The sequence below is a fragment of the Nomia melanderi genome, chromosome 14 (genome assembly GCF_051020985.1).
Source record: "Nomia melanderi isolate GNS246 chromosome 14, iyNomMela1, whole genome shotgun sequence".
Lineage (NCBI taxonomy): Eukaryota > Metazoa > Arthropoda > Insecta > Hymenoptera > Halictidae > Nomia > Nomia melanderi.
Genome location: NC_135012.1, coordinates 8,334,103 through 8,347,025, shown reverse-complemented (window position 1 = coordinate 8,347,025; position 12,923 = coordinate 8,334,103). Strand labels below are relative to the sequence as shown.

At 39.0% G+C, this 12,923-nt stretch overlaps 1 protein-coding gene across 17 annotated transcripts in view; it reads left to right on the top strand.

The window, feature by feature from the left end:
• The window catches only part of Liprin-gamma (liprin protein kazrin), a 169,452-nt gene that overhangs the window by 11,375 nt on the left and 145,154 nt on the right, over window positions 1-12,923 (top strand). For 15 of the 17 annotated variants that reach the window (XR_004236358.2, XR_013000044.1, XR_013000045.1 and 12 more), the window contains exon 1: window positions 1,301-1,457. The exons of the other annotated variants lie outside the window; for them this stretch is intronic. Coding sequence is in view for 8 of the 15 variants with exons in the window: in XM_076373735.1 (XP_076229850.1) it covers window positions 1,304-1,457 (154 nt within the window). In the remaining 7 variants the exon portion in view is untranslated. Of the gene's footprint in view, window positions 1-1,300; window positions 1,458-12,923 lie in introns of those variants that run through there. 17 annotated transcript variants of the gene reach the window in all.

Here is a 12,923-nt window from a genome sequence, read left to right as displayed (position 1 = left end):
CGTGAGCGGTTGCGAGGGGAAAATGAATTGCATAAACGGAGAATTGACGAAGAGAAGGAAATTTTATCTCGTGTCAATGGAAGATTAGATTTCTGTTATATTACTCGAAAACTGGGCGTGTAAGGTAGCTTTATCGATCTGACTAGAGTTAGGGTTATTTATAAGTTCGTACACCCTACTAAAATTTCGATTCTTGATTATTCAAAAGATGCGTATAATTAGAAGGAAGATTTCATGCTCCAATAAAATTCAATGCAGCGAGGTAGAATACATATAATTAACAGCGTGAATGTAGGTTCATATGGATTCTTTATCCTTTTTAATTCTTTCAATGCCCGACCAACCCCATGGGACATTCAGAGGGGTGGAAACCCTTTTTTCAATGAAGCCCGACTGTGTAAACCAGCATTATAGATAGGAATTATCTTAGGACAATGAATTTTCCATTAATAACCTTAAACAGTTATACCTTAGTTTCCCTATTAATAACTTGAAAAGTTATTAACTTAGATTTTTTATTAGTATCTTAAAGAGGTATTCATTTAAATTTTCTATTAATAATTAAAAAAATTTATTAACTTAACTTTCTTAAATTTCGTACCCTTATAAATACTGTAAATGCATATAATTTGCCATCAACAGATTACCACTAAATCAATCACAAACCTTTAAACAAACATTTACCTTTCAATATAGCAAAGAATATTCAAATAAATCCCCTGCAACCCACTAAAAAATACAAAATGACCAACGAATATTAAAATGAACCTAATGAAATAAAATCAAACCTCTCTCCAGACTTCTTTAAAAACTACAATACTTGTCATCCAATCCAATATTTTCATTACGAATACACAAATACACGGTCGAACATAGAAAAAGGCGAAAAACCGATCGCCAAAAGAATCGACTTGTTTTCCTAAACCGATCCGAGCAGCACAAAAACATCCGCAACGCGATAATGTGAAATGGTCCGCGAAAAGGGCCGACTTCCCGCGTTTTCTCGAAGCCACGATGAACACTCGAGATTCGACACATCCGGATCTTGGTCGCAATTTAACGAATGGCGTCATTCATTCGTTCGCGAGTAGGGGAAATCATACGGGCACCGTTCTTCGGCTCATCCATCCATCCCTGTTCCTCGTTTCATTGCTCTTCCTCTTTTTCTCTCCTCTTGCTCGCTTGCTCGCTTGCTCGTTCGCTCCCTTGCACCCGATACTGATGGGTCCCACATATTATGCGACTGGCTGGGCGAGATATTCCGCTGTTTAATATGTGGGCCACTTCAGTGCGTGGCTCATCTATGCCGTGGATCGCACGGTCATCCGTCTTCCGGGCGGATCGAACAGATTTTCGCGGATCGAACGAAATGGCACCTTTCAAACGGACCGCGATGCGCGTGTTTTCATCCTGTCGATGGATAATCGGTTACCTGTACTTGAACGTGATTCAACTTGGTAAGTGATCGTCGTAGAACAGTGGTTCTTAATCTTTATTCAATTCATGGAGTACAGTTGGGAGATGACTTCAAGGCTAAGCTGAAGAATTCGGTCGATCGATCAATTTTCATTTCCTAATTTCTGATATTTTCGATTCACTAATTTGCTATTTGCCAATGTGGTTGCACGTGACCGAGCAAAACTATGGAACTGTACGCTAGAAAAACATCTCTTGCTTCTGTGTCATTACACTAGATTCAAGCCGCCCCTCAACTGTACTTGGAAGGGAAAAATGTACGGAATGTTAGAATCATTGGTAATTGTACTGTGGATTTCCATGCATTTATGGGAAATTTTAAACGTATTCACGTTTGTTGAGAATCTTGACGAAGTAGGAATAAATTAATATGCAATTCTTATGAAGTTTCCTTGATTTTATATTAAAAATTGAGTAAATCTCTTTAATGTCTGTTGTAGATGCGTAAAATTCAATGTTCAGTGGTCTAAATTTTCAGTATTAGCTTCTAAAGTAAAACTAGAGTGAAGGACAAGAAAAACAAGTCATTTTCCTGGACAGATATTGTTTAAAATTTCAAATTTTCGAATATATATTGACAATTAGAGTATTGAAGAAAAACTCGATTTCCGTTCGATGTGTCAGGCTTATGGATGTTTTATGTGTCAGTGACACAAGAAGGAAATAACGATTAACTGCCGTTTGAGTATTTTTGTCCAGAGAAGTTCGTTAAAGAAAGAAACTCGGTTGTAACGGGATAAAGGTTGACAGTGAAATCCAATTATATCATCGAAGTGTATGTTAGCACCAGGAATTAGCGACGCTCGTCGCAAATCCGACCTGTCAGCGACGAATTGTCTGAATTGTCGGCAATGAAAGGTTTCCGGCGCAGGGCAGTCCGTGTAACGACGCGAGAATTTTTCACGGTTTTACGTTACACCTCCTTCAGCTTTGTTGTCCGATTCTTACAACGGTCTTGGCTTACGTCAGAGGAAACCGGTGTGTAACTTTTGTAATCGTGACGCGAAGTTCAACAGTCTCGCGTAGAAACAGAATAGTTGTCGGCAATAAACATTTAGTGTGTATGCGGCTTGGGAAACGAGGAAAGTTTTCAGTGGATTCAGGATTATCCGTGCTCATAAATGAAAATTATTCGCGCTAGAAATTAGGACAATTGTTATTCATTTTGTTGATAGATCAGTGAAGTTTTTTGGTCTTATTATTATCTTATTATTATTGCATTGTGAGGTGTCAGGAAAAATTCGGCAGACTTAGGCCAGTATTCAAACGAGTCTTAATATTTCAGTTAGCTTTAACGAATAGAAAAATAGTCGGCTCACGACTGCACGAAAAATGAATACATAAAAAACGCAATAAAACGAAAGTGCGTTCTCCGTCGACGCGACTGATCCCGACCACGGCTCGACGAGAAGTGCCCCGATGTCCCATAACGTCTCAAGCATTTGTTTTTTCTCCCCCAAAATTACCGATGCGCATTTCGGCGCAATTCAAACGGGCGTCGGCACCTCTTATAGTATCTATTGCTGTAAAGTGTAGTGTGATTTAATTACAACTATTTTATTTCTAATTTTTATTTCCCAATTTCTAATTTTCAATTTCCTATTTCTAATTTTTATTTTCCAATTTCTAATTTTCAATTTCCTATTTCTAATTTGTAATTTCTTATTTCTTATTTTTCATTTCTCATTTCTCATTTCTCATTTTTATATTTCAAAAGAAAACATTTTTCAAATGTCCCATTCTTAACTTCACAAAAGGAAACTCAAAATTTTAGAATTCAGTCTCTACAGAAATTCAAATTCATCAAAAGAAGCCTCACTTGATTTCACAGTAAAGCTACAGATAGCGAAGGAATACATTTGAATAGGGTTCAAAGTATCGGCAATCGAATTGACACGACCTAAACGAATTTACTCTGTCCGTTGTAACATTTTCGATTCGGGCACGATGTTGAATGCCACGCCCGTTCGAACACGGGACCGTGTTGCTTCCATTTTATTTGATGCAAAACAAAGCAGCGGCCCGGTGATTTCATTACCGTGCGGACTTTAACGGGTTACCGCAAAACGAGCGGCTATCTATTACCTCGCGGCGCATGATGATGAGCGTTAAGGTAGAGTTTCAACGGAAACTGCACTCTGCGCGCGTGCGCGTTAACACACGGCCACACAATGGCAAACGGTGTACGTAAAATTAGTTTCGCGAGAGTGATGAACGTGCTGGAATCTGGAACTCCGTGTCGCCATTGTTGTTTCTAAAACGGATTATAGAATTACAGGCTCGCGGAATCGAGAAACTCGTCTTCCCTGCAAACAATCCGTGGTTTTATCGGCGCAAATTGCATTAACACGTCGTCTGCTGAACCGACACCTAGAAAAACAACGTGAAATCATTTTATTCTATAAAACAGACAGCGAGATATTAAAATTTGCCACTTTCAGCGGAAATAATAGATTAAACTTCGATTAAAATCCATTAAGATTTATGAAATCTTTCCTTCTATATATATTATACTTAGTTATTCACAGATTGAAGTCATCAACTTTACTTATTTAATGTTTTCATATTTTAATCCTAAAATATTTGATTGGTTCTTTATACGCATGATTTTATTATATTTTTCTACTTTACTTCATGCTGAGTTAATGACTTTGTCAAATAAATAAAAATCCAAATGAGAACTTATATTATTTACATGAGATTGATGTGGTGGTCGATGCTGTAAGTAATGACAAGGGGTTGGCAATATGATGTTTCCTTGGAATATGTAAAAACGTCGGGGACACTGAATCAGGCAAATTATGAATCCCTACGAGGGACTGAGAGTCCAAGATCGAGCTGGAATCCTCACAAATTCAATGATAGCAACGAACTCTAATTCAATGAAAGATACGGCTGTATCGAATTCTACAGAAAACGGGGCAGTACCAATTCTAATAAGAACGTGGGCTGGGTCTTATCGGTTAAACTTGGAATCGATGTAGATTGCGTTCGGTGAATCATGCTGGAAATCTTCTAATGGTAAACAGTAACGTTCTTTCTTAGCGTCGTCATTGAATATTGATGCCTAATTGAATCTGTAATTGATTTTTATTTCTTTTTATCAGAACACCAAGCAACAAATCTGGTTAAATCTTGTACAAATTGAGTTATCTTATCAGACCTTCGTTCTCCAGCTCTACTTCTATTCCCAATTTTTTAAAATTCAATCAATAATTCACAAACAACTTGGTCTCTAGGTCTCGTTTCACGGTACTTTCTCAAATTATTCTCTAATTTAATTACATTCCACGTTTCTCACATTCCACATTGGTAAACCTGTTGCACTTTCACCATCAACAAGAAATCATAAAAACACACCCATAACACAATGATTCATATCCTTCTCCATTTCACGATGCAAAAACCACTTCAGTCTCTAGAATTTCAATCAACTGAAACCCAACGAATCCTTCAAACTTTAAATAAATCCAATAAACTTTGATTACAGTACATCAAAATGCTGCTTTTCCTCGACATTCTCAAAAAATAGATTCACCCCTTTCATCGGAACAATCTGAACTCCGTCATTCCTCCGATCACAAACTCACCTAACCCAGATCCAGCTCAAACTCCTCATATCTCATCGCAGTTCACCCCGCAAAAAGCTGAAGGTCGCAGCGCGGGGGTTGAAAATCACGGGTGTCATTGTGGCCTGTAGTTATAGGATGGCCCGTGTAATTGGCGAACTCTCCACCCCGTGGCACGACGTGAGCCAATCAGCTCCCATTGATTCACTTTGGACTCCTCCGGCCCGTCCGTTCCCTGACAATCCTGACGAAAGTTGGCTCCGGGACCAATCTTCCCTCACGAGGCATCGACGTGTTTACCGACTGGCCAGGGAAAATATTTTCCCGTCGCTGGCCCGGCATGTCCTGCTTTGGCCTGGTCTAGCCTGGTCCGCTCTGCTCTGGACTGGCCAGGGGGTAGACGAGGCCTTAATCGCGTTCGCCGACTGTCCTCGGCACCGTTCCGGGGCTCTCTGTGTGCTTTCACGTTGAACGACCCTCCGAAAGTAAGCCCGCAAATCGAGAGTACTCTTCTGCCATTCCCGGCTATCCAATTAGCGATTCGACCGACGATAATTCCGGCGGAACGCGGCTTTCCGCGCCGGGTCCCGAGATACGGGGCTTGCGGATTCATCTCTAACCGGGGGGAAAAGGAATTTTCATGGCTGGGCGAGGACAAGCGGGCTGCGGGGATGTGGTTCAAGGTTCTTTTAGGCTGATTGATGAGCTTCCTTCATTCGCCAAGGGATTCTCAATCCTTATTTAGTTTCCTCGAGAATTATTTATGCCTTTTTATGGATGTAGTCTTCTGTGATTATTTTGTTTCGTTATCTTTTAACCTTTGAGCGGTGCACGAATTATTAGTTATTTGCGTTATGTATTGGCTCGTTTTGTAGTTTTATAGATTGTGAAGTAAGGGAAGTAATCTTGAAACTGAATATTGATAAAGAAGTGTTCAATCTTCAGTATGTTTTTTGGAAAAAGTGAGTTTTCTGGGATTTATGTGTATGTTCACCGTATCAAGTTAAATCATTTTATGGTCAGCAGTTTCTGAAATATTCAATACTCTTCTTCGTAACTTTGAGGACTTTAGTAGTTCTCATCTCTGTAATAGAAACGGCAATTGATAAAAAATACGTGTCCAATATTTTTAGTTCCATTTTTCTTCTATCAAAATCAAATGAAAAACGAGCAAAATTATCGTGAAAATAGTAGGAGACGAATTTCGTGGAGCACCCGGTACAGCAGCTGCAAAATGAACAAGGGTAGTAATTAGCGTTAATCGACCGCCAATGACACTATCCAATTAATTGAAAGTTCCTTTGTTTCTTAAGCTGCGTCCACGCGAATCCCGTTGATTTGCGCGCGGTCGGGTTGCGACCCCTTGAAATCGAGTCCTCACCATCCCCGTGTCGGAAATAACTGTCACGAGAGGAACAACACCCACCCTTTGGCAGCCCTGGTTATCCAGACACCACTAGCGAATGTGACACTCTCTTGATCAAGGGATTGTCGCGAGATTTTATTGAACCGCGATTTCGATTTCGCTCAAAAACCTTTGTTCCTAATCGTTTCCTCATCATCGTTAACCCCCCGCCCTATGACATCGTATCGGACTAATGATGTAAGTTGAAATTCACTTCATGTTTTATATTTACTTAATTATTATATTATAATAATATTAAATTATTAACTTAAAACTTAATTCGTATTAAAATATGAATTTGGCGAATCTAAACTTAATAATTTATTTCTTATTATGAATAAAATGTCTCTTTTCCATTATCAATCGTTAACGTATGAAGTGAACGTAAACATAGAATAAGTATCAAATTGTTTTCTTTTTCTAAGAGATTATTAACAATAAAGTACCGTTATTAAGCAAATTTGTGAAAGAAGCCATAGGACGAAGTGTTAACAAGTCGAATGACGACGATTCCACAGAACAAAATATATAAAATGAAAAAAGTTTACACTTTCGAAATAAAAAAGTTACGCAAAAATTCTGTAATATTGAATAAAATAAAATGCGTGCGAGTTCTTTGATGTAAGAAAGGTATAAGTGATTTTACAATTTGTTATGATATTACTTGACATTTTCCTTATTTGTAAAAATATATTTACGGTTTTTGAATAATTTTTGTGTCGTTCGAAGGTACAGACTTGCCCCTTCCGTTTCAAAAGTTTGCCGATCCTCGCCACATGACAAGGGGTTAACGCACGATTCTGGCCATTAATCGGCTGTTTAGCCCGGCTTGTAAATCACAAACGCATTGACCCGTGATTCCCGTTGTTTCATGAGCATCGCAATGATTCGCAGGCAGGAAATTTCGAGGACCGGTTAATTACGCTATCGAATCGCCGGCACGGAATTGGGCCACGATTTCCGTTGTTTCGGGCGAGGCCGATCCTTCTTTCGTCTTTGACGAGGAAAAAAGCTTTTTTGGGGTTAATTGCTGGCGCGGGAGACGAATTCTTCTGTTTGATATTGGCGGGCTTTGACCCTTTGTGACGCGAAGGTAGTTTAAAGCACGATTTTTATTAAAATTTGCTACGAGCTAAAGGTGTTTAGAAATTCGAGATTAATTCATCTGAATTTAAGATACCGATTTATAAATGTTTCGAATATATTTGAAGGTATAATTTTGATTAAAGTGTTGCTATAAATCAATCACACTCAACGTTTTTCCAAAATTTCATTTAATTCGACTTAATTTATTTTAAAGTGTATGTGTGCTGATTGTGAAAAATATTTGTTGTATTTAGCGCATGTTTCGCTTCGACAATCTTGGAGTAGTATAATAGATAACAGAACAAAGAGTACAATAATAAAAATGAACAATAATTCAAAACATAAGCGGTTGAACTAAATTAGTTTCGTGAACTTTTATGAATGGTACTTGAGAAGAAAGTATATGGAGATGTCTTATATTAAAAGAAAAATCTGGAATTTTATTGGTAACATCTGTGTTAACATTTACCCTGGATGTTTCTTGGTGGGAGGCCGATATTCAAATGAAATTGAGACGAAACACCTTGGGGGGCCGTTTAAAGTGTCCCGATGGCACCAGTAAATTTGAAAGTCAGCTGTGGGTGGGCAGAGACAGTGATAAATCCGACGAATGGCGGAACTTTTCCGATAGAGTAACGCTGATAGTAGAGCATAGGCAAGTTGGGGGTGAATTTTGTATGGTGATCCGAAGTAGGAACCATCTTTAAGCATACGATATCTTTAAAATCGTCTTTTTATCCGCACATCTGTGAACCCTCGCACGGAAGTACATAAAAATGGCTCCTATTGCCAGTAACAGTTCATTTTTATTTGTTACATTAACTTTCCATCGCGGTTTTATACATTAATAGTACCACAATTATATCAATTTGAAAATACGAATATTTATACACAAAATAAACAAGTATCAAAATTTAAAAACAGAATTTTTAGTACACAATTCTAGAAACCCTACACATTTCATTTTCTCAATAACGAAGTTCACCCAAACCCCGCAACCACAAAAATCCAACTGCAACAGTACTCCAACAACATTCCGATAGCCACAAATTCTAAATTATAACGTGAAATCAGCGACAAACACGTTTACCGATAAAACCAATTGGAACACCTTGCATCCGTGACTCTTTAATCCCATGAAATCTGAAAAACTCATAAATTAAGCGCGGAAAATATTCACACGATCTCTCTCTAAATATTATTTATCAGCCCCCAATATTCAACCCTATAGGTCTCCATTATTTACAATAACCAGCAAATAATCCGCGAAAATAATCCCTGCTAATTAATCGGCAGATTTTTCTCGCAGCCGGAGGGATTATACCGATAGACATATTCCCGGTGAAATTATAAAGAAAATATCGTTTATCGGCGCAGTTCGAGCGTGCGATTCGCTGAATTTCCAGGGTATATCGTTCGTCCGACAGATCTGCGGGGAAAATTTATTTTGGGGCCATTGCAGCTGCGTCAGCCGGCGTTAGACCGGAAGATTCCTCCGCGTTACCCTGCATTTCGCATCCACCGGTCCCCGAGTGATACGAGGGTGAAACCGATATCCCAGCAATTTTCTCAATTGCATCCTCCCCCATCCCCCGTCCACCCCTTTTCCTCCCTGTGCCGCCACCTCTGTCAGTGACAGGAGCATTCCTGCCTCCTCCGCAATTTGTATATTAATCCGGCATTATATCGTCAGCGGTATAACAGGGTTTAGAACGAGAAATTGGATGACGTAAATACATTGAAATAATATCGTAGACGAAAACTGCGCGGAGTTATTGGCAATTGGTCGGACGGATCGTTTTTCCTATCGACATCTGTCCGTGTGTACCTGTGCGCAGAAATCTATTCGACGTGTGCGTGGATAGATTGTCCTCGATATTTTCCCGTCGACTCGGTCGTAAATTAAACGCGCGGGATACAATCATACGGGATTCATCGAATTACAAATTTATTTGTAAACACCGCGGTTCGGTGTGTTTGGCCGGCACGCCAGTAATTAGCAATCGAGAGATCGATCTTGCGCACGAGTGCGTAGGAAAGGCTGGTTGATCGAGGACGTTTTATCGCGGCCGGGATGGATCGCGTGATTTGCTCGCGGAAAGGGTGCCGATAAAATTTTACGCGAGATAATTAGCCCGATATTATCGCGTGAAAAAATTGCGGACGAGGAATGATGGATTTCAGAAGAGGCGCTGGGAATGAGTTGATGTGAATTATTTAATAATCTTCGCGGTGAATTTGGTATTTCGGGGTCATTTGGAAAGATTGAAATTGCTTAGCAAATTTAACTGATTTTTTAGAGAGTTTATTTTTTGATCTTTGCAGTTGTTACTTTATCGTTCGCAAGTCAGTAGAATCGCGTTAGAGAACTCTACTTTTGCACAAAATATAAAATACAGATCACAAAAATATAGGTTATGTTTTAGTATTGGAATTTCGATATTTTCCATTTTTTAGTTTTTTGCTTATAAAACGGAGATTTGTAAGTTTCCTAAATTTTTTTTACTGGTATCGAAACGTAACGTGTATTAATAACAAATTTACAAAACTAATGTTCATTCTCAGTTTCAACTGTCTGTTATTTCCTATTAAATCTGAACAGTTCCGATCCGCTTAGGTCTACTCTACCTAATTCCAGTTTAAAAGAAACGGACATTAATTAATTTCAATTTAACATTACAAAACAGCGGATGAAAACTTCTCATAAACATGTACTCAAGGGTCTTCCGCGCGACGGAAATATTAAATGGCGAGACTAATCGTTGCCGTTTAATTAACGTTTATCAAATGTTCCACGGAATTTGCTCGCGGGACAGTCGGCGGGTCTCGCAGATTTCTCTGTGAAAAATATTTCCGTTTTCGGAAGCGGAGATTAAAAAAGGCCGTCCTCGACCCATCGTTCGCGGATGGTGTAATTAAAGGGATGGCGAATCTAGATAGCGCTTCAGGCTCGATCCCAGCATCATGCTTGTTCACCCGTTGAAGCCACTTGCGCCCCTCTCGAGGGAGAGTGTTTTACACCCCTGAGACACACGATCTATCAGCGTTGCTCCCGCCGGGCATAATCACGACCCTGAACCCTTCCCGTTCTTAAAAGATAACGATTACGTCATGCACGGTACAATGGCGTACTGTGTCTAAATCATAAAGCGTGACGACAAGGAACCGGCAATTAGGATGATAAGGGCGACGAAGGGATTAACCTCTTAATGATCGTGCTTATTGAAAAGGAACCCTGCGCTGGCGCACAAGCTGACGCTTTTAGGTACACGGCAGTGTTTGCTTCCTCTTGCAATTGATGTAATGGATCCAGCTTTTTGTGATACGTTTGTTTATGAACGGTAAGAAATCTGATGAAAGGGAGCATTTTGTTAAGAGATTAACACGTTAAACGCCATGAAAATTCTAACCGTTTTTCTATAGAGTTATTCTTTTGTAGCAAAGAAAAGCAGGAAGAATTATTAATTATTTGGTGTTACAATCCTTGCGTTACGATATTGTCAACTTAGTTACGTTATTATTCGACATCAGTTATCTTGCATGTTACGATTGTTTTCAAGTAATTCAGTACAATACGCTTAACGTATTAAGAGTTCTCGTACTTTCTCAAAAATAATCAGTAACGTAGTGGCAAGTTGCAAGCATTGTAAGGTGAGTCGAACTTAAGAATTATATATAAGGGATGAAATGGACATGCTATGATATTAATTATATTTACCTTTGTTACATGTTTTAATTTCATGTGTTTTAGAAGTAGAAAACGTAATTATTTACATTTCCCAATGTCGAGTGGCAATCAAAATAACATTTTTAAGTTTAATGTCTACAACGGTGAGTTTTTGAAGGAAATATCGATATTCTTCAGGAAAATAATATTTTCATGCTAGATCAGGCTACGATGTGTTTTCAGAAGAAATTGCAGTATCTCTTGCATGATGATCGAACCCGACTCGCCCAGAGGGTTAACTATAGTGCCCGTATAGTTATTTTATTGGAATATCATTTTATCTAGCATAAGAATCACCAGACAGTTAGAATAATATAATTTGTTGTATCCCCTAATAAATATAATGTAACGTAACTCCTATAAGAATTGCAACAATTTTCAATTTCTTCAGACATTCATTATAGTACACAACTGAAGCTACTTATTTTCAAAATAATTTCAAATATTCAGTGCTTTAACACTAAAACTGCCGGACGGGTCAAACTGACCCACCACAGAACTTTTATTTTGCATGTATTTAAATTCTGAATCTTTCACGAGCGATTTTCAATTAAATTCGTGTATCAGCACATATACAACTAGAACATCCTTCGAATTTCAAGAAAAGTGTTGTTCTAATACAGATAAAAAGTTGGACCTAAGTTACTCTAATTGCTCGGTAGCTTCAGCGTTAAAGAGATCAGTAATTGCGAAACAAAAAAAAACCGGAAACCAGTCATTTTGATTGGCGCCGTAGTTCTAGTGTTAAGGGTTAGCAAGTATCAGCGAAGATAGCTGGAAGCTTGAAAACACCACTAAAAGTCACCCCGCTCCCCAGGGCGGGGGTTGCGTTCGCGTGACCCACGGAATTCAGGCACTCATTTAAGTTTCGTTTACGTTACATGCGGGATGCAGGGTGCACCCTCTCCCGTTTCGCCCGCGCGCGTGTACCGTAGACGGCCGATGCACGCGAGCCAAGATGAGCGCCGACCTTCCAGCTCGATAAATTAGTTCGGTGGATACTACCGGTCATCACGGCAGGTGCTTTTACCTAAGGTTTGCTTTATGCCGGGCTCGTTCGGTTGATTGCTGCACGTGGGCTTGACCTGCAAATTCTACTAGCCGAGCCTGTGTTCTTCTCTCTGCTCTTTTTTCGTCTCTTCTATATACACAGGGTGAGTCGTTTAATCGTGTCACCGAAATTTATTTGTTGGGCAAAAGAACGTTCGAGGCGGAAGTTCTCCTTTTGTGGCTTAACGTCGCATCAACGACAAAGATTATCAGCGACTTATTTGATTGTTTAGATAATAAATATACTCGTTCATTGATTGCTGTTTAATAAGCGGGTACTGACGATAGAATGAGAAGTTGTCTGCGTAGTCGAATCGGTATCTTTACAGTTTGTAGTTGTTCAAGTTGCTTTGGTGATAGTATACTTGATATTTCATTTCTTTCTTGATTGAATGTATTTTGAACACTCGAGGGTTATGCGATCTACGGTTATCGATATGTTACATATTTCGCATAAAATTGAGGCAGAAGTTGTCTGGCATCAAGGGTAGAAATTACTATTAACAAAAGTATGGTTAGTTTGATTGATACTGAATAACTTTCGGTTATTTCTTTTAGGTGATAAATGGTTTAATCCGTAAAATTTCGAGAATATTATAGAATGATTTTT